Genomic DNA, 19,187 nt, shown 5'->3' on the forward strand with positions numbered 1-19,187 from the left:
TAATGGGGTGATGAACCTACAGGCTCTAAACAATTAAAAACTTAGTGAACACATTTACCACGTTGTGCTTTTTTTTGCTGTACTTGAAAGTATGCACACTGTGGTCAATTACCTGGTATCGAGGAACAGACATTCAAATGCCAGAGAACATGGATATAACAGTCCCTTTCTATGGCTCAAGAGATTCAAGTGGTCTTGATCGCTGCTCGTTTAGAGGGCAGGTTACGGGTAGGTTCCTCTACCATCAGATCGAAAAGATATGTGGGAATCTCCAAAAAACATCAACAGAGTTCCCTATGCCCACTAAGGTATGTACTGCTATGTTCCAACAGAACCCGTGAGAATGGTCACTGGCAGTACAAAATGTATACACACGTACAACACAAAGGCTGGAATAATTTTCATTGCTTAGCCAGCTTATAGTGTACACAAGTTGGTGTGTGTACAGGAAATAAGAAATCTCAGGTAGTCAATTAAAATAATATAGAGTATTTGCCAACAGAACAGCAATGGTTACTCACTTGGGCCTGCAGATAATTTGGACTTCAACTCCCATAATCCCTAGCAAGCAGAGTTAGAGATGAAGTATCATGGGTGTTGCAGTCCAAAACATCTGGAGGGCTACCTAATGAGTAACCATAAAATAATTCCTGGCAAACAGTTACTTTTTAGTGTATAATTAGAGAAATTTTAATTACCGAGGTACTTGTTTTTCTTGTTCCGAAAGACACTGATCCAAGAGATCAATGAACCTCTGAGGAAAGGCAGAAAATTCCACGAGCAATCCTTGCTGGTTCTTTAAACTGAAATTGAAAAAAATGGCATTTAAAATGAAAAATCATGACTTGCACAAAATAAAATCAAGAAATGGAAAATCGACTCAGCATCCGGGCTTTCAACAATTTGCCATTACCTACACATTAGGATTCTAACCAGGATTGCCACAAGCCTGAATACTGTGTACAAGTGCATGGAATTTTACGCCCAAAAGGTTGTGGATGACAGACAACCAACAACTTGAACCTCAGTTTCTTTTACATCAACCCCGATATAACTTGTGTCTTGCCAACTTTGTAGCTGGAAAGCTACCATGTAGCTAGGCAAACAGTTCATGCGACAATGTAGCAAGGACATACATGATATAAACCTGTCCATATATGAATTTATAGAGTAAGCACATTTTCACAGGGCTTAAAGTGGACTATGGCCATCTGGGCTACTCAGGAGGGGTTTTTATTTTGCCTTGGAATCTGGTCTCTGTGGTGGCCCCCAGACTCCAGGAAGATTTACTACTTCTCCCCATATATGATGCCTTGACGAAGGCAGGTCTTAAGTTTCAATTTCTGAAAAGAAAAAAAGCAGTTTGATGCAATAAGGCTGCACTGATTGTAGCCTACAATTAGATACAAACGACATAGTATTAACAAGCAACTGTGTGGGACAACATGAAATATCCAAATACTTCAGATTTCATGTCACACTGCCCCTCTAGTTGTGCCCCCTGTTACTCTTACTGCCCAAGTTCTGTCCTATGAGGCTCTACATACTCCCAAAACTGCACAGACAAATGCTTCACCCGCCCCCCACGCCCCAAAATATACCTTTTTGTCTGCCTGGTACCTTACCTCTACTGCTCGCTGGCTGCGGCTCTTTGCCCCACAAGCAGAAAGCACAGTGATTAACAACTTCCCGTCCTGAGTCACACCTTCATGCAGCTCATAGGAGGATAAGAAAGCATCTAAACCCGAGGCCATTGTGGGCTAGTTTGGGCCAGGGCAAGCAATCACCATCGCCAGCTGGCACGGAAAGAGCCCCTAACAGGCCTTCAGGTGTAGATGGCACACTTTTCCAAACCTGGGCTGGCAAGGTTGCTGTTGGCCAATGGCTGGTACTAACAGACGCAGTCGAGACTTTGATCTAATTTAAATTACTACTGGCATGATGCATGGAAATAATCTATTGACCTGTTGAGCTCATTTGAATCTGAGGCCTCACAGCACTACTCAAACAATATTTTAATGAATCAGTCAAATTAAAGTGGGCCAATGGAGGTTCAAATACTTCTAAAACAAATAAAAAGTTCAGGTTGTTCAAAGTGGCATGCATGTACCCTGTAGGTCAACATTAAAAATCCCAGCAGTGTAATTCAAGGGGTTACGGTTGCAGAGATCTGTATTGTTACAATCAGGGAACAGCTCTAGCCACCAAAATAGAAAACATGTCAGCGAACACAGTATTCTAGTCCTACACCTACATTTTTTTTAAATGTATTCACAATTACAAGCAAGTTTTTTAAAAAATGAAGAAAAAAAAGAGGAACATTTCTTCTCGTAAAATGGAATGCAGGTTTCTACAAAACTAACAATCCCGTCCATCCATAATGGGCAATGGGGTGGTGCTTCAGAGTTGCTGTCGGTGAAGTCATGATTTTCAGTGATATTTCTAAAGGAGGAGAAGCGTGGCACCACTGCGTGAGGTCATGAAAGAAGAGGATGGATGAGGCAGTCTACCAGTGACAGCTGTGCTGTGAAGAGCCAGGATGCTACAATGAGGTCCTATTATTCTATACTGTCATAAAACCATTTAACCACACTTTAGCATCCTAACTTCTTCATAAATCCTAAACTGAAAAATGTTCATCTTTCATTGATACCAGGCAAACTGTGATTCATTGATGCGATGCTTCATTACCATTTTCAATCCTGCATTAAAATGCTGAAATGTGATTTTACATTTTTTCTATCTTAATTTACGTATCTTGTAAAACAGATTGGCTGTTTTTAGCTTTGTGAACTATTGAGATAATGGGGTTTTCACGTTTTAGTAGTTCACAACAAACTTGGATGATATTTCAAAACTTCAAAACTCCATAATGTTTCTTCTTCAAAAAGTTTTACTTGTGCCTTCCTGTCACCTTAAGGCCCTTCTCACTTGGTATCCTCTTTCTAATATCTTGGAGTTCGAAAAATATCAATTGCATTTCAAAATTTTGAAGCAGGATTGAAAATGGTAATGAAGCATCACACCAAAGAGTCACAGTTTGCCTAGTATCAACAGCAGATGAACAGAAATCCCAAATGTTAAAAAATTGAACATTTATCAGTTTAAAATGTATGATGAAGGTAGGATGCAGCAGTGTGGTTAAACAGTTTTATCACAGTATGGGATCATAGGACCTCATTGCATCATCCTGGCTCCTCACAACACAGCCAACTTTGAAATCTCTCAAATGATCAGGGTTAACCAAATACAGGTTAAAACATTGTAACTAACAACATCCAATGCAGAAATATGCTGTACGGACAGATCTACACCCACTCTCTTCCTCAACCACGACATCAAGCAGTCTCAAATACTTTGGGTTTCCCCTTGGCCAGTCACTCCTCCAAGTGGCAGGTTTGATCTACTTGGTGACCTCTCTTAGTAATCCTGCTGCAATTCCACATTTTGCAGTATGATGCCCTACCAGAATTGTAATATTTGTCAACGACCTACAAAGGGCTAAACCGATCTTTCTTCTGTGTGTCCATTCCTCTCTCATTTTTATATGCACCCTATCCCCAATTTCTACATCCATGGATTATACTGCTTTCTGCAAATCATAAATGTATTTATCGTTTTCCTTAATGCGCTTACACCTTGGAGCATTTGCAAAAGAGGACATCCTATGGTCCTATAAATCATCAAGAGTTCCCACCCAGCTACTCTCCAATCTTCTCCCAGTGATTTAGCCCCATACATGGACTTCTTTAATTCTCCATTAAGCCTTTCAACACTGCCATTAGACTCTGGATGATAAAGCGCCCCACTCTTTTGCACAATCCCTTGATTCAGACATGCACTCAAATCTCATTTCACTTGACCTACACCACATTTGATCACTATGTACACTGGGTACCCTTTACTTTGGGAAATCTGCTCTACAAATTTAACACATTATGTTTGCAAAGGTTAATTGTCTAAATGAGTTGAAGTTGGAACAACAGTCGACTATTACCCAAAAATATTTAACCCAGAGGATGCAAATGATCGGGCCCTCAAGCCCAATCCAACTCATTCCCATGTCACCTTGGGAACCTTCACCATGGTCATAGGTATGGTGCATACAGCACACCCAGTTTTCCCATAATCGCAAAATCCACTCACTATAGAAAACTTGGTACATCATGTCCAGGCTGCAAATAACCTCTTCCAAATCTCATTTTGGTTTTTGTAATCCCCTTGTGGCTCTTGTGAACAATTTAGATTATGCAAGATATGATAACTAGGGGTGGAATTACCCAACCTACCTTATCACAAAATCAACTTCCAAACTTGACCAGCTTGTTCAACCTCATAGCCTTTGATTTTCTGCAAGACCACATAACATCTCATGGTACCTGTCCTATACTGCTGACTCACTGCATCTTCTCATCTGACAACACCCACTTCCACAATATCTTTAGACTCCTTCCTCATGGGTAACCTCCTCAAGAAACATTATGCCGATTTATTCTTGCCCCAAGATACGTATATGACATTAAACGTGTGTTGTTGTGGCAATATGCCCCTCGACTGCGGGCCATTACCGCATAAGGTAATGCCCCCGGGAACCATAGTTAACGAAGGCCCCGGGGGCATTACCTATGCAGTAATGGGCCGTAGTCAAGGGTATATTGCAATTAGTACCCCGGCGCGTGAGACTGAGGTACAAATGTTATTTTTTTACCAGCTGCGTGAGCCGTTGTGTTTCGCAGCCGGTGAAAATAAAAGTAACAAAAAATATTAAAAAATGGCCACCGCAGACAGAAAAACGTGGAAGGGGAGAAGGGACTACGTGTGGTCCCTTCTCCCTGTCCATGGTGGCCTGAAAAAAACATAAGAAGAACACAGGCATGAGGGACGTGCATGTTGCGAGCTGGCTTACCGTGGGGTAAGGCTCGCAAATACACCAATCGGTGCGTTTGTTTCGAGCACAATAACCCATGCCGGGCACTAATGTAATATAGTAACCTATGTGTGAAGCCTTGATAATACCATGTACAGATCTTCGGTTTGTGGTCCATTCATTTTTCAAAGTGTACGCCTCTGCTAAAATATCTAAACTTGTTCCATTAATGCATATGAGCACGTCACACTAAAGTACCAGGATGCTAAAGCAAAGGCATGCTCTTACTTCTCTTTGCACCTAAACTAGTGTTGCTGGTATCTGTTGAAATGATAGCTATCCCTCTGACAGAAATGTCTCAGGGCAGGTGAATCTTTGAGTGTTCCCTTCACCTCCTAAAATTCCACCTGGAATTCATGCAACACAAATGCTTGTCCCTTCTTCATCATTTGGAGCATATAGACCGTCCCCATCCATGTAGCTTGGAACAAAGCATGAACAATACTTGGCCATACCTAAGCATGACAGGATTTCTTCCTGTGTTTTGCATTCTTGTGTGTCTTATTGTCACAATCATCATCTTCATGGACATCCAAGCTTTTCTGATCTGATATGTCCCAACTACTCTCACATACCACATCTTGCACTTCCCTTGGCTCACAGTCTTGCTACTTTCCCTTATGAGTGTCAATCCAGATACTTGTCATGCTCATGGACATCCGTCTTATGGACACTACATCATCCAGAAATCACTGGACGCTGTCCACTCCATGGAACAAATAATACATAACTCCCTGGAAAACAGACGAGGCACATAGCAATCCAAATGGCAATTGGCCACACTGACAAATGGCTTCTGTTGTGATTAACATGGTTATCTCCCATACCTCTTTGTGTAACAAGTTAATAATAGGGGGCTGTGAGGTCCAACATGCATAATACGTTGCAAGTTCCTTAATACGGTTAGGATTACAGAAATGTTTGGCAGTGGGTGGCGGTCATGGATGATGCACCCGTTTAGTGCCCAAGAGCCTGCCTGCAAACAAAACTGCACCCATTGGCTTGCGAGCTATAATCAACAGAGACTCACTGAATTCAGGGTCACCCCTCTGCCACAATACCTAGCATAACCCTCTCTTCTTGCAATGCAAAACAATTGATCGCTGAGATGCTCGTCAAGCTGCAATCAGAAGATACAGGAGAAGGCAAATGCCCTTAAGGCCATTCTATATTGCTCTACTGTCTCCCCATTCTGCTAGATAGACATCACAAAGTAAAGGCATTATAATAGAACACCCCGTTTGGCCTCATTGTTTGTCAGGTTGTTCCATTAACACCTTGGTTACTTCCGTTGCTTGCATCCTCCTGCCAGTGCAGTACATTCTCAAAAACCTCTTGCCCTCCAGTCCCCAAGTAGTGCATTAAGAGAAATGTCTGTCTGCACTGAAGATGTCCCAACAAGCTGCGTTAGGTAGTGAGAAAATCCCTTCTACCACTGTTTTCACTGGAAGAAAGACTGGACAGGCTCCAATGACCAATTTGCCACCCCACCGCTGCTTTGCTGCCTCAGCATGGTGCACAATTAGGCACAAAAGAGACACCTTTTCCCGGCTATCCAACAAGGTATTGCACACAACTCAGTACTGACTTCATACCAAAATGCTTCACTGTACCTGTGTCGCATGTTGTAAGTTCTTTTTTTGGATGTTCATATTTACACACGTAAGCCTCGCTCACAGATGTGTGCTTATGGATGGTGGTGGCCTGTCTTTTCTTGTGCACCAGGGGGAAAGGCAATGTAGTATACCATACGTGGACTTTGTGTTGGCCCTTGTGTGCATCATACACTCTCCTAGCAGATGATGGGGCCAGGCACTGTCGTTCTTTATTTACAGTTACCTTAGCAACCACAGTCACAGAATCTACATATTTGTCCTATAAAGCGGTGTGTGTGTGTTTTTATTTTAAATTACCTACAGCCATGTGTACATCATCATTTGCACAACTATGTACAACAATGGGTCAGAGGCCGAGAACCTCCACAGAGTTCATTTCTTTGGATATGGATATCCCCAAACAGCACCTTGCTGCATTTTCTGCCTGCTGCAGATACGCTAGCGGGTTTCCAAGTTCTCTGCACATGCTTATGCTCTTAAATTGAGGCATGCAGGGATCCCACAAGGCTTGATCTGTCTTCACCTGCACTCAATGTTTTCAATGTCCACTGGCCCTAGTTGCACTTCATCCACAGTGGTTGACTAATGTGCCACAGGAGCAGGTTGAAACACCGTCATGGGACAGCGAGAATGCACCACACCTTCGGAATAAGTTCACATCCCCTCCAAAACATCCACCACTGGAATTCCACAGGCGAGGGTGCTATCTTGCTGCGATCCAAATGCAGCACTCCTGCAGCCCTTGCATGGAATCCACTGTGCTCTCCACTGCAGATTGGCTGCATGCTCGCCACCACTGAAGAACATAGGATGCAGCAGTGTATTTAAACAGTTTTAAGTACCGGAAGACAGGACTCCACTCCACCACGGCACCATAGCTTTTGAAAACACAGCCAGTGATCACAAACAGAACACGTATTTACTTATTCTCCCATGATCTCATACAGTATCGAACACAGGTGGTGCTGAGCTAACATGTTATCAAATGGACCACCAAGAACATGCAAGGACAAGGTTCGAATTCCCAACATCACATTATGCCACTTGTTTATCTTGGCAGTAAAGTTCCCTTGTGAGTTAGTGCATAGGGACGAGAGAGAACACACGAGGTGAAAGAATGAATAATAAAACATGAACATGATATTCAAAACTATAACATGAAGTCATTAGTTGATAGGGATTTCAAATCTGCAGGGGTTATCACAAGTAACATTCAAATTGTGGAATTGATCCCTAAATATCCTAGAGTAGGACATATATTTTTAAATATGGACTAAATAAGAGATATGTTGCATGTACAAATTACCCAGTATTTTTAGAGAGACCTATTCTGAACAGTACCCCTTTTTATACCACATAAAGCATAAATCTCCAGTTGTTGGGTTGAAAGCATCATGGGAAAGGTAGCCAGAGGATTTCCGGGAATAGCTTTCTATTAAAGGTTTCCAGGGTGGAGAAAACCTGAGACTTGACTTCATGGTGTGAGAACTTAACGATCTTTCTTAACTTTGTGTTGAAATTAATGGGAGTCTGTGCATTGCTATTTCCCCAGGTGCTTATTGAGTTGTATACTAAACAATGGGCACTACAATGTATATTTAAGACACTTGAAGTGTGTACTACAGCACAATTGTGCTATTCTTGGATGAAAATCTCAACACAATTCATAATGAAACATCTGAGATGACGAATACAGGTCATTTGGGTCATTAGCAGCAGCTTCCAGGATGACATTACAGCCATCAAGCTTGAGGTGAAGCTGGGATTGGATGGCAATTCTCTTAGGAGAGTTGGCAACAGGATGTATGCTTTATTTAATTGATGTGTGTCTTGAATGCCAGGTTGAAGCGGACACCGAAGGTTCAGCCTGGCAGTAGCGTCATGGGCTGAAGCCATCTGGTATGTCACATAAGCCTAGATTGGGCTTAGATTTCTGAAAGGTACTTGACATCCTATCTTGAAACAGAGGCGAAGACAGCATAGGGCCTGAGCTGGCAAGGTCCAACCAAAACCTGTAAATGCCCACTCATCAGCAGTGTGGGGATTTACATACTACATTTACTTGAGGCCCCACTTGTTAGACAATCCTGGCTACAGCTATGTCTTGAAAGAGGGCAGGGCAGTGCCCTAGTCTGCGTTTGTTGTCAATACAGTTGACTGCAAGGCAGATTGCGTAGTGAAGGTATGCGTGGATCTTGGTGCAGCAGGTCCATGTGGAGAAGAACAAGTTACTTACCAACTGGTAATGTTCTTTCGACTGGATGTTCCTCCAAAGTATTCCACATCTTTGACATGTAATATCCACAGCTGTGTACTTCTGAAACTTTTTCGGAAGAGGGCGTCCTGCGTCAATGGTGTTGGGTCGATGTCCCGCAAAAGCCTCCATCGAGGACGACATCACTGGATGTTATAAATAGGGGGCACAGCTCCTGTAGCCTCAGTTTATGTTTTTTCCTCCATAACGTGTGACCTGCACATATCCAATGTCTGCTTGACTGCACATAGCCTTGAGGGAAGGTAAGCTGCAACAGCATAGGAAATTCTCCAGAGGGGCAGGCTGGGAGGGCGATGTGGAATACGTTGGAGGAACATCCAGTCGAAAGAACGTTACCTGTTGGTAAATAACTTGTTCTTTGAATAGATTGTGTCCTCCAACGTATTCCACATCTTTGACAGACTCCCAAAGCAGTACCAGAAAATGGAGGAGGGAAAAGAATTTAGAGTACCCAATCAGACGGCAAACAAAGAACCGCCTTACCAAAGGCCAAATCTTGACCATGGAGCGTATCCAGGGACTAATGTTTGACAAAGGTGTGGATAGAAGCCCATGTGGCTGCGTCACAAATATTCCTAATAGGAACTCCCCGTTGCAGGGCTGTGGAAGTAGCCACGCCCCTAGCGGAATGAGCTTGCAACCCGTCAGGATGGTCCTTGCCTGCCAATCGGTAACATTCAGTAATGGTGAGGATAATCCACCTGGACAAAGTCCGTTTAGTGACAGCCTGGCCCAATCGGTGTCCAGCATACCCCACAAAGAGTTGATCATCCACTCTGACCCTGGACATCCTAGAAATATAAAAGCTCAGAGCTCTCCTAGGGTTCAACCTATGGAGTTGCTCCTTTTCCTTACCAGTATGAGGAGGAGGACAGAAAGACAGAAGAAGCACCTTCTGGCTTAAATGAAATTCAGATACTACCTTAGGTAGAAAGGAAGGACGCACCCTCAGTACAACCCTTTCCTTGTGGAACACAGTAAAGGGCGGCTTAGATGAAAGTGCCTGCAATTCACTCACTCTACAAGCAGATGTAACCGCAACCAAGAACACCGTCTTGAAAGACAACAGTCACAAAGGACAAGAGTGCAAAGGTTCAAATGGAGCAACCAGCAGGAATTTCAAGACCAAATTCAGATCCCAAACCTGCACCTGGAACGGGGACGGCGGGAACACATTGATTTCCCAGTTTCTTAAAGGGATCACTAAAGGAATCTTAAAATAAGAACATTCTTCAGACGAGCGCTTGAAGATAGATAGCGCCGCCAGATTACCTTTAATGGTAGCCACTTGTAGGCGCCTGTGGGCCAAGGAAAGCATGAAAAATAGAACCATGGGAATGTAACAATGAAAAGGATAAAAATTGTGTCCTCTGCACCAGTCGCAAAACTGATGCCAATTGTACAGGGATTTTATTGCTGGCCGCCTGGGCGAAAGCAACACCTCCATCATGTCATCCGGGAGGTCCCAAACCTTATACCTCAAACTTTCAGATACCAAGCGTGAAGGTTGAGAGTCTTGACCTCTAGATGGAGAACCCGACCTCCACACACCCCCCACCCCCACCCCGACCCCCACCCCCACCCCCACCGGCCATCCTCCCACCCCCGAACAAATCCTCTCGGTAGGTAAGACAGCGTGGAGGACAGATGGACATGTCTAGAAGGTCCGGGTACCACGCTCTCCTGGCCCAATCCGGAGCAATGAGGATCATGTGGGATCTGAACCTCTGCAACCTCCTTAGCACTTGTGGAATGATGGAGACCAGAGGAAACTCCTACAGAAGTGGGAATGACCAATCCACTATGAAGGTGTCTCCTAAGGCTCCTCTCGGAGGAAATTCCCTTGAGCAGAATCTCTCGCACATCTAGTTGGCACTGGTCACAAAAAGATCCACTTGTGGGGTTCCCCAAAGGGCAAAGATCTCCAGAAGGACTTCCTGAGCACACTCCCACTCGTGAGAGACTGTGCTCTACCTGCTCAGAGCGTCTGCTGCCACATTGTCCTCTCCGGCCAGATGAACTGCTGAGAGTGAAATTCCCTGCTGGATTGCCCAGAACCAGAGCTGCATCGCCTGTCTGCACAACGGGAGTGAACCTACCCCCCCCTTTTTTTTGAGGTAATGCATGGCCACTGTATTGTACGTCATTATCAGGACATGCTTCCCCCGCACAGACAGCAGAAAGCCTTCAGGGTCAGCCTGATGGCCCTCAGCTCCAACATGTTGATGTGGCATTTGGACTCCGACGGAGACCAACGACCGCTGGCGGTCAAACCTTCAGCATGATCTCCCCATCCTGTGAGGGAAGCGTCCATCACTACTGTCACCTCCGGCCACGGTTGCCAAAACGGCTCCCCCTTCATCAGGTTCCCCTCGTTGGCCCACCACAGCAGATCCTGTGATACCGAGAGTGGAATCTGAACGGGATCCGACATCTTGCCTGAGAATTGTGACCACTGCATCTTGAGGACCCATTGTAGGGATCTCATCCTCAGTCTGGCCTCTGGTACCAGAAAAATGCAGGATGCCATGAGGCCGAGCAACCTTAAGAATTCAAAAGCTGGGAGACTCTGGGCATGTTGAAACTTGTCCACCATCTGCACAATGTGATGAACCCTCACCTTGGAAGGCGAGCACTTCCCCAAGGACGTGTCCAACATAGCTCCAATGTACTGGAGCTGTTGGGAAGGTATCAGATGCGACTTCTTTAAATTAAGGGAGAAGCCCAGCTTGTGGAGGGAGCGGCAGGTGAGAACGAGATGCTCCATCGCTTGCTTGGGAGAACGCGCGCGGATCAGCCAGCCATCCAGGTAGGGGTAGACATGAATCCTACCCCTCGCCGGAGATACGCTGCCACCACCACCATTAGCTTGGCGAAGACCCTCGGGTGGAGGTCAATCTGAATGGCAGGACCCGAAACTGAAAGTGTGAGTCGCCAGCCGCAAACCTCAGGTACTTTCTCTGCTTTAGATGAATCGGCACATGAAAGTAAGCATCCTGTAGGTCCAGAGACACCAACCAATCCTGAAGTCGAAGGGCCTGGAGGAGCTGCGAAAGAGTGACCATCTTGAACTTGTCCTTCCTGAAAAGTTTGTTCAACCAAAGCAAGTCCAAGATGGGTCTCAACCCCCCTCTTTCTTTGGAATAAAAAAATAAGAGGAATACCATCCCTTGTTCCTCTGCGCTACAGGCACCAGTTCTATAGCTCCTTTCTCTAGCAAGGTCAAGATTTCCTGCACAAGGAGCAGATCTGGAAGCTTCAAAGACATTCCCCGGTGGATTGTCATGAGGCAAGGCAGTTGCCGTGGGCCATTGTATCCAGAACCCAGGCATCCGAAGTAATAGCTCACCATTCTTCGAGATGCTGAGACAGTCTGCCCCCAACCGGCGAACAATGGAACATGGTCTCATGATAGTTTTGGAGCGCCTGCGGCAGCGCCTGAAGGCAAAGAGGCACCTGCCAGAGCGGCTTTGAAACCCCCATTTCCCCGACCACCATAGGTACTTTTACGCTGACCCCTTTGACTGGCGGCTCCTCTCGTTCTACCAAAGGACGAGTAGTAACGAAATGAACCTCCCCTCCACTGCAGTGCCCTAGGACAAAAAGGCGGAGGTTGGCGTACAGCTGCGCTCAAAGATTTCGCTGCAGCTTTTGAGGTCTGCAACCTCTCAAGACTCTCGTCAGCCTTGCTGCCAAAAAAATGTGCACCATCAAAGGGCATGTTCAAAAGATGGGCTTGCACATCTGGAGCAAAACCTGATTTCCCCAACCACACAAATCTGCATATAACGGTACTCGCAGCCATGGACCGGCTAACACTGTTGGCCGTGTTCAAACCCGACTGAAGTGATTCACACATGGCATCCTTGGCATCCTGCACGAGAGCAAGGAACCCATCCCTTCTTCCCCTTCGGGAATATGCTCAGTCGCTAGAGAAACACAATTCCACAGAGTGTTTGAAAATCTTGCTAAGGCACAAGTGGAGTTGGCTGATTTCAGTGCCATACTCCCTGCAGAAAACACCTTGCGTGCCGAACCGTCGAAGCGTTTGTCATCCCTATCAGGAGGGATGGTAGGGTACGTCGCCTGCCTCGAGGTGGCCGTAATCCACCTGAACCACAAAACTCTCGGGAGTGGGGTGAGATGAAAGGTAGCTGGGGTCGCTACCGGAAGGGTGGTATTTTTTAATTAACGATTTGTTAACTTCCGGAAGAGATTCCGGTGTCTGCCAAACAGCCACCACCCTCTTCTGCAAGGTCAAATGAAAAAGGTAATACCGGGTCAGAGGACGGACCTCGATTCAAAATATCCATTAAGTCATCCTGGACAAAAGCTTCTGAAGGACTAGACCAACCAAGATACTCAGTGACTCTGGCCATCAGTCTCCTGTAGGACGACTCAGCATGAGCCCGAGGATCAGGCCTGCCAGATTCCACCTCAGGAGAAGTGTCCAACCCACACTCATCTAACTGGACAGGAGCCACATCAGGCTCAACAGGGTGAAAGTCTAAATCTGACCTCTCCTCATAGATGTCATCCAGAGGGAGGAAAAACTCCTGCCTTGCGACAGAAGAGGGTCTTCACAGACTTTGAAGTAGCCTTCCTTGGAGGATCCACAGTACTAGGTACCGCCATCGGCGAATTCCGGCCAAAAGTCCCCGAAGGTGTCTAAGGTGTGGACGGCTTTGGCGTCGACGTAGACAACAGTGCCGGGGCACTGAGGGCTGCTGTGAAGGCAAAGCTTTGACATCTGTATCCGATGGACCCGGCGTCGACTTAGTCCTGGAGCCCTTACCAGACTTCCGCGGTCTCGCTGGGGACGACGACTGAGATCTGGAAGCACGTCTCTGGCGATCACCCTGAACCTTGTCCGAACGGGACCTCGAAGGTTCCCGATGAGAATCGCACTGAGGACCCGAGCCCGAAGGATCGAGACCGTTCCTTGCCGGCTTCCTGCGAAGGCATGGACGGAACTGTGCCCTGGGATTGGAAAATCGCTAGGAACCTGAAGGCTGCCACACCTCCGGAGTCGAGGAATTCATCGGGCAAGCCACTATCCTCGCAGCGCCATCCTCCGAGGAGGACGGGGAAGGCGACCGGTGACTGCGCTTCCGGGAATGCCGAGATGAGGAAGACGAATGGCGGGAACTACTCTGATACCGAGATCCCTGGGACTACTTGCGACGCAGAGAGGCACCCCTCGAGTCGTCGGTGCACATTCCCTTAGAAGGTTTACGAGACTTACTGGGTTTAGAACCCCTACCTACCTGAAGCTTCCCCTTATGCTCCCGCAAGGCCTTAGCAGTCAGCGACTGGCATTTGGAACAGTCGTCGGTGTCATGACTCTCGCCCAAGCACCACAAACAAATGCGATGCGGGTCCGTGATCGGCATCTTCGACTTGCAGTCCCGGCAAGTCTTAAAGCCAGACCGCATAGTCAGAGGGGTTGAAGAAGACATATTCACAAGGAATACACGAGGTGCGCCGAGTCTCCGTAGAAAACACGTTTGCAGAAAAAACGGAACTGAGGCTACAGGTGCCGTGCATCCCATTTATAACATCCGGTCACGTTGCCCTAGACGGTGGCCTTCGAGGGACATCGGCCCGACGCAGGACGCCCTCTGCTAAAAAAGTTTTTGAAGTACACAGCTGTGGACATTACAAAGATGTGCAATACCTTGGAGGACAGCATCCATTCGAATGAAGATTACTAGGGAGAGAGTGTAGTGTTGTGGGAATCTGCAGGTGGCGGAACTTTGATCAGTTGAAGCCCAGCTGGTAGCGGAGAGGAATGAGCCAAACAAGGGCAGAACAGCATCAGTGAACTCCATATTATTGCCTGTAGAGTGCAAGAACCATCTTGTTTCTCACTGGAGCTTGGCCTTCTCACATATACTTTCTGCAGAGTCTTCATGCCAACTAAGCGAGAGCGAGCAGCTGTTACTGGAACATTTCTTCACTCACCTAGATTTTTGCTGGCACTGGTCTGTCAGCTCAGGTTTTGTAGGGGCACTGAGGGCCATTGACCTTTGTTCTGCAAGTGGTTGCTGCAGATGGTACACATTAACATGTAGAAGGTAAAATATAACATGAGGTGCACACAATGGCACCTGGGAAGTTAGGCCAATTACAACCAATTGCTATCACATATAATTGCAGCAGGGGGCGTTGCCTGGAGCTCATGCTGTAAGGCTGCATTTGTGCTGATCTCCGGCATCCCTCTGACAAAGATACTGCACACAGCATTTATAATGCTTGTATTTCCCCCTTTATTAAAGCATTTGAACAACAAACTCTGCCACTAAGAACCAGACCATGCTGGGTACGCTCACTGGCACTGAGGCACAAGAAAAACAATCAAGAGATGGAAAGACACACAGCACAAGCGAGTGTAAAATGGTGGCTGGAGCCTGCAGCTCTATTTGATCCGCAGCTGTGATAAAAAGCAACAGAGCGACTAAAGGACGTCAGTGATTGCATAGCTAAGGACAGGGGGGCTGAATAACGCTGACCTCCCCTCTTGCACCTCACAGAGTCCAGAAGCCGGCAAGGTGGTACCATCAGTGCCGAAAAAAGTGCACCCCTGCAAGCTCCCTGTGGCTTGCCTGATACGGCTCTGGAGACCCAGACGCCCCTGGAGAGCAGACGGAAAAGCTGACTGTCTGCTTAAACTGTGCCGCTGCATGGATGGATGAGCGGAGCGCAGCCGATTTTGCTTCCACCTAATCACCGGGTAAGATGGTGCTTTTGATAGGAGATGAGCTGTGGTAGACCTGGAAGGCCATCAGACTACTAAACCCCACAGACTTAAGGGATACACCAGCAAGATAGACAACCGGAGCTACCATTTAAATTGAAGCCGAATGCGGCCAGTATTGCTGAATTGCCCCACCAAGGCTGTAGAGCTCCACTGGAAGTCAGGCACTAGACAAACCAGTCCCCGGATTACTGATACCAGTGGGGGAACCGTGCCTGTACAGTTGAGCTCAGCCACACAGCTCACCTTCCTTTCTCATGGTTGGCAGTTGAGTCGCGAGTACAGTGCAGTGCAGAACGTGGCACGGCTTGCGCTACTTAAACTGCATTAACAAGCCAAGTACCACTCTTGCCTGAAGCAGTACAACAACGGGCTCCTTCTGGTTGCAAGCACCTACCTATAATTCATAGGGAATAACTGTGGCAGCGATTGGCAGACCTCACATTGACATAACAAGAATTAGTCTGGACTGTGGCATCTGCAGGCCCCAGAGTGCTTGACTTGACCCTCAGAGTTGCTTGACCTGTGTGCCTTACATGTCATTACAACTAAATGATGCAGGTGTGAACTGGAGAGACACACTTCTTCCACGATTCACCTAGGAGTGGCAGTATAGAGTGAGAACACACTAGAAAAGGCGGTGTCTAAATAGTCAGCGCAGCCAGTTTGGACCACAATAGTCTTACTGAGACCGGAGGCGGCCATCCTAGATTGAAACTTCAGCCAGGAGTGTGACTCAGCAAGAACCATATTGAGGCACGCAGGCGGTGCTGCACGCAGACAACCACCAAGACAGACGCCATGCCATAATCAAAGAATAAGCAAAAGTTCAACATCATGGATTCCTTTGCAAGACTCAGAAAAACACAGGCGCTAACCATGGCAGAGAGCAGTACAAGTGCAGCGGCAAAAGAAGCTTGTGCAGACCCTCAAGAGGACAAGATATTAACAGCGATTGCAGCACTTAGAACCTCCCTAGAACACAAAATAGACTAGGTCGAAATAGATGTCCAACTCTTCAGTCAAGATGTACGGTCCACAGCGGAACGAGTCACAAACACTGAGGAACTTATAAAAGACACCAGTGCCACCACCACTGATCTCACTACCCTGCTGAAAACCCTAGAATCCAAAATGTGCTTCCTGTCACAAAGAGCTGAGGATGCGGAGGGCTGATCCCACAGATATAATGTAAGAGTTCTTGGAATTCCAGAAGACGCAGAGGGCAAAGAACCAACGTCTTATATTGATAATCTGTTCCTGCAGGAGGTTGGACCGGGCAAGTTATCGCAAGGATATACAGTGGAGAGGGCTCTCCAGTCTCTATAAAAGAGGCCTCCACTTGGATCACATCCTCACCCTATTCTAGCCAAGATATGGAACGTTTCAGACCGGGAGGTGCTTCTACAGTTTTCCAGGGAGGTTAGAGTGATACAATGAGGTGGATCGAATGTTGCCATCTACCTGGATTATACCCCCTTGATGCAGCAGCAACGGAACCGATTTATCTCAGTTAAAGCCAGACCGTGGAAAAAAGGGATTAGATACATGCTCACGTATTCAGCGAGACTTAAAGTGATACATGAAGGAAGATTGAGGTTCTTCGATAGCCCAGAGGCAGTGTCAATCTGGCTGGAGCACAAAAACTTGGGCACATAATAAGACCCCATGCAACAGGAGACGGGGACCGAAGCCAATTAGATGGCAATTTATGAGGAACTCCACTGCACCCCATCATCATGGGATGCTTAGACATGAAAGTTTCACTGTACACTTTGGTTTTGCAGGCATCGACAACGCAGTTATGGACTTTACTGGAGATTATGTCTACAGCTGCACAACAGTTTACGACAACATATGAGAAGCCATGGTAACAGCAGCTAGTATGCCGGAGCCGGTGACCAAGCCCACTGAGCTCTGATGGAACTCACCCCAATCCAAACGGACAATCGATAAAGGACATTTGTCGACCTTCTAGGCTGGTGTCCGCGGGAGAAAGCGAACACCAGTGAGCCCGAAAAGATTAAACCTGTTGGGCATAGTTGGAGCCCCATGTTCCAGGGTCGGTTGATTATGTTTATTTCATCTTACCCAAACAATGTGATTTTTCATATCTACCGTTTGATCCACCGTATGAGACTAAATGGTGTCTGATACCGGTTAATGTCCGAGATATATATGATGCTACCCTTACTCCTGCATTTAGGTGTGCTATGGAATACTGTGTACCAGCGCTTATTGGTCGGAAAAACTGTGCAAAACATGGCACAGGTTAAGATCGTCACATGAAATGTGAGAGGGCTTGGCACATATAAAAGTAGAAACAGAGTCAAATCACATCTTCACCGTAAAAAGAGCTCAATAGCCCTGCTACAAGAAACCCATTTGGCAGCCAAAGAGCAGGAACAGTGGTGAAATGCTGGGGAGGCACAGTGTATGAGCCCCTTACTCCAGGTATGCAAGAGTAGTCCTTAAATGGGTAAGTTGGTCGCTTCCATTTCAGTTTCTAAGTTGTGACAAAGATACCGAGGGCCAATTTGCTATCCTCAAGGGATATTTAGTTAACATGGAAGTGGTCGTAGTCAACTCTTATTTCCCAAACCATGCTATAGCAGCATATATTCAAGCATGACGCGCCCGCATGACCCCCTGCAGTGAAGTTTTCTTTATATGGGGTGAAGATTTTAATTGTGCTCACAACACTGCATGCGACAGGTCCATACCACTTCTGTCTCCATCTGCCCCAGCCACGACAACCCTTATGCCACCCTGACTGAACTGGCCCTGGTGGATGTGTGGTGTGAGATCCATACAGATTTGAAAGAATTCTCTTATTACTCCTCTCTGCATAACCTCCACACAAGGATAGATACATCTTTGTAGGCACTGAACATCTACAGAACTTTGCAGCTGCAGAATATATGGGTCGCACCATATCGTATCACTCTCCACTTATTATGACGTGGAATTGTGAGATACTGCCTATCCCTGTTCCGATGTGGTGCATGCTCACAGATGCATTAACAGATCTGGCTTTTCGAGAACAACTTTGCAATACATTAGATCTGTTCTTGAAAGAAAACATAGGTAGTGTTGAGAGCTGGAGGACTGTTTGTGAAACCTTAAAAGTGCTCAAAAGGGGAGAAGTTATTGCAGGGCTGGAGGAGTCTGAAAACAGTTAAAAGCAGAGTTGGAAGTCTTGGAAGGCAGAGTTAGGAAATTAGAGTCACTACAGCCATTTGTGCAGTGGGAAGGGTGGCCCTTGGCAAGGCCCGGTGGGACTGCCAAGCCACTTGGGATAGATTATCAAAGTTTGATTATGTCGCCATTGCAGCATGCACACACTTGGAAGGGGACAAATCAGGGCAACTCCTTGCCTGGTTGTGCCATAAAGAACATCCCACAGATCTGATCACGCTTTTGCGAGATGAATGTGGGGAACCTTGGAGAGCGCAAACTGCAATTAATGACATATTTGCCAATTATTATGCAACACTATATAGCATAGTAACCACAGACCAGCCAGTGACATAGCTTAGGTCTTCCACGCCTCACTAGTAGTCAAATTGACCTTCTGGATCAACTCTTAACCTTACAAGACCTAGAGGAAGA

The 19,187-nt window shown here is 46.4% G+C and overlaps 1 protein-coding gene across 1 annotated transcript in view; it reads right to left on the minus strand.

Moving 5' to 3' along the window:
• The window catches only part of LOC138510186 (spindle assembly abnormal protein 6 homolog), a 366,238-nt gene that overhangs the window by 205,066 nt on the left and 141,985 nt on the right, over positions 1 to 19,187 (minus strand). The window contains exon 4 of the mRNA XM_069625671.1: positions 699 to 803. Within this exon, the coding sequence (XP_069481772.1) occupies positions 699 to 803 (105 nt within the window). The remainder of the gene's footprint in view (positions 1 to 698; positions 804 to 19,187) is intronic.

The sequence above is a fragment of the Ambystoma mexicanum genome, chromosome 6p, assembly GCF_040938575.1.
Source record: "Ambystoma mexicanum isolate Mex_15411 chromosome 6p, UKY_AmexF1_1, whole genome shotgun sequence".
NCBI lineage: Eukaryota > Metazoa > Chordata > Amphibia > Caudata > Ambystomatidae > Ambystoma > Ambystoma mexicanum.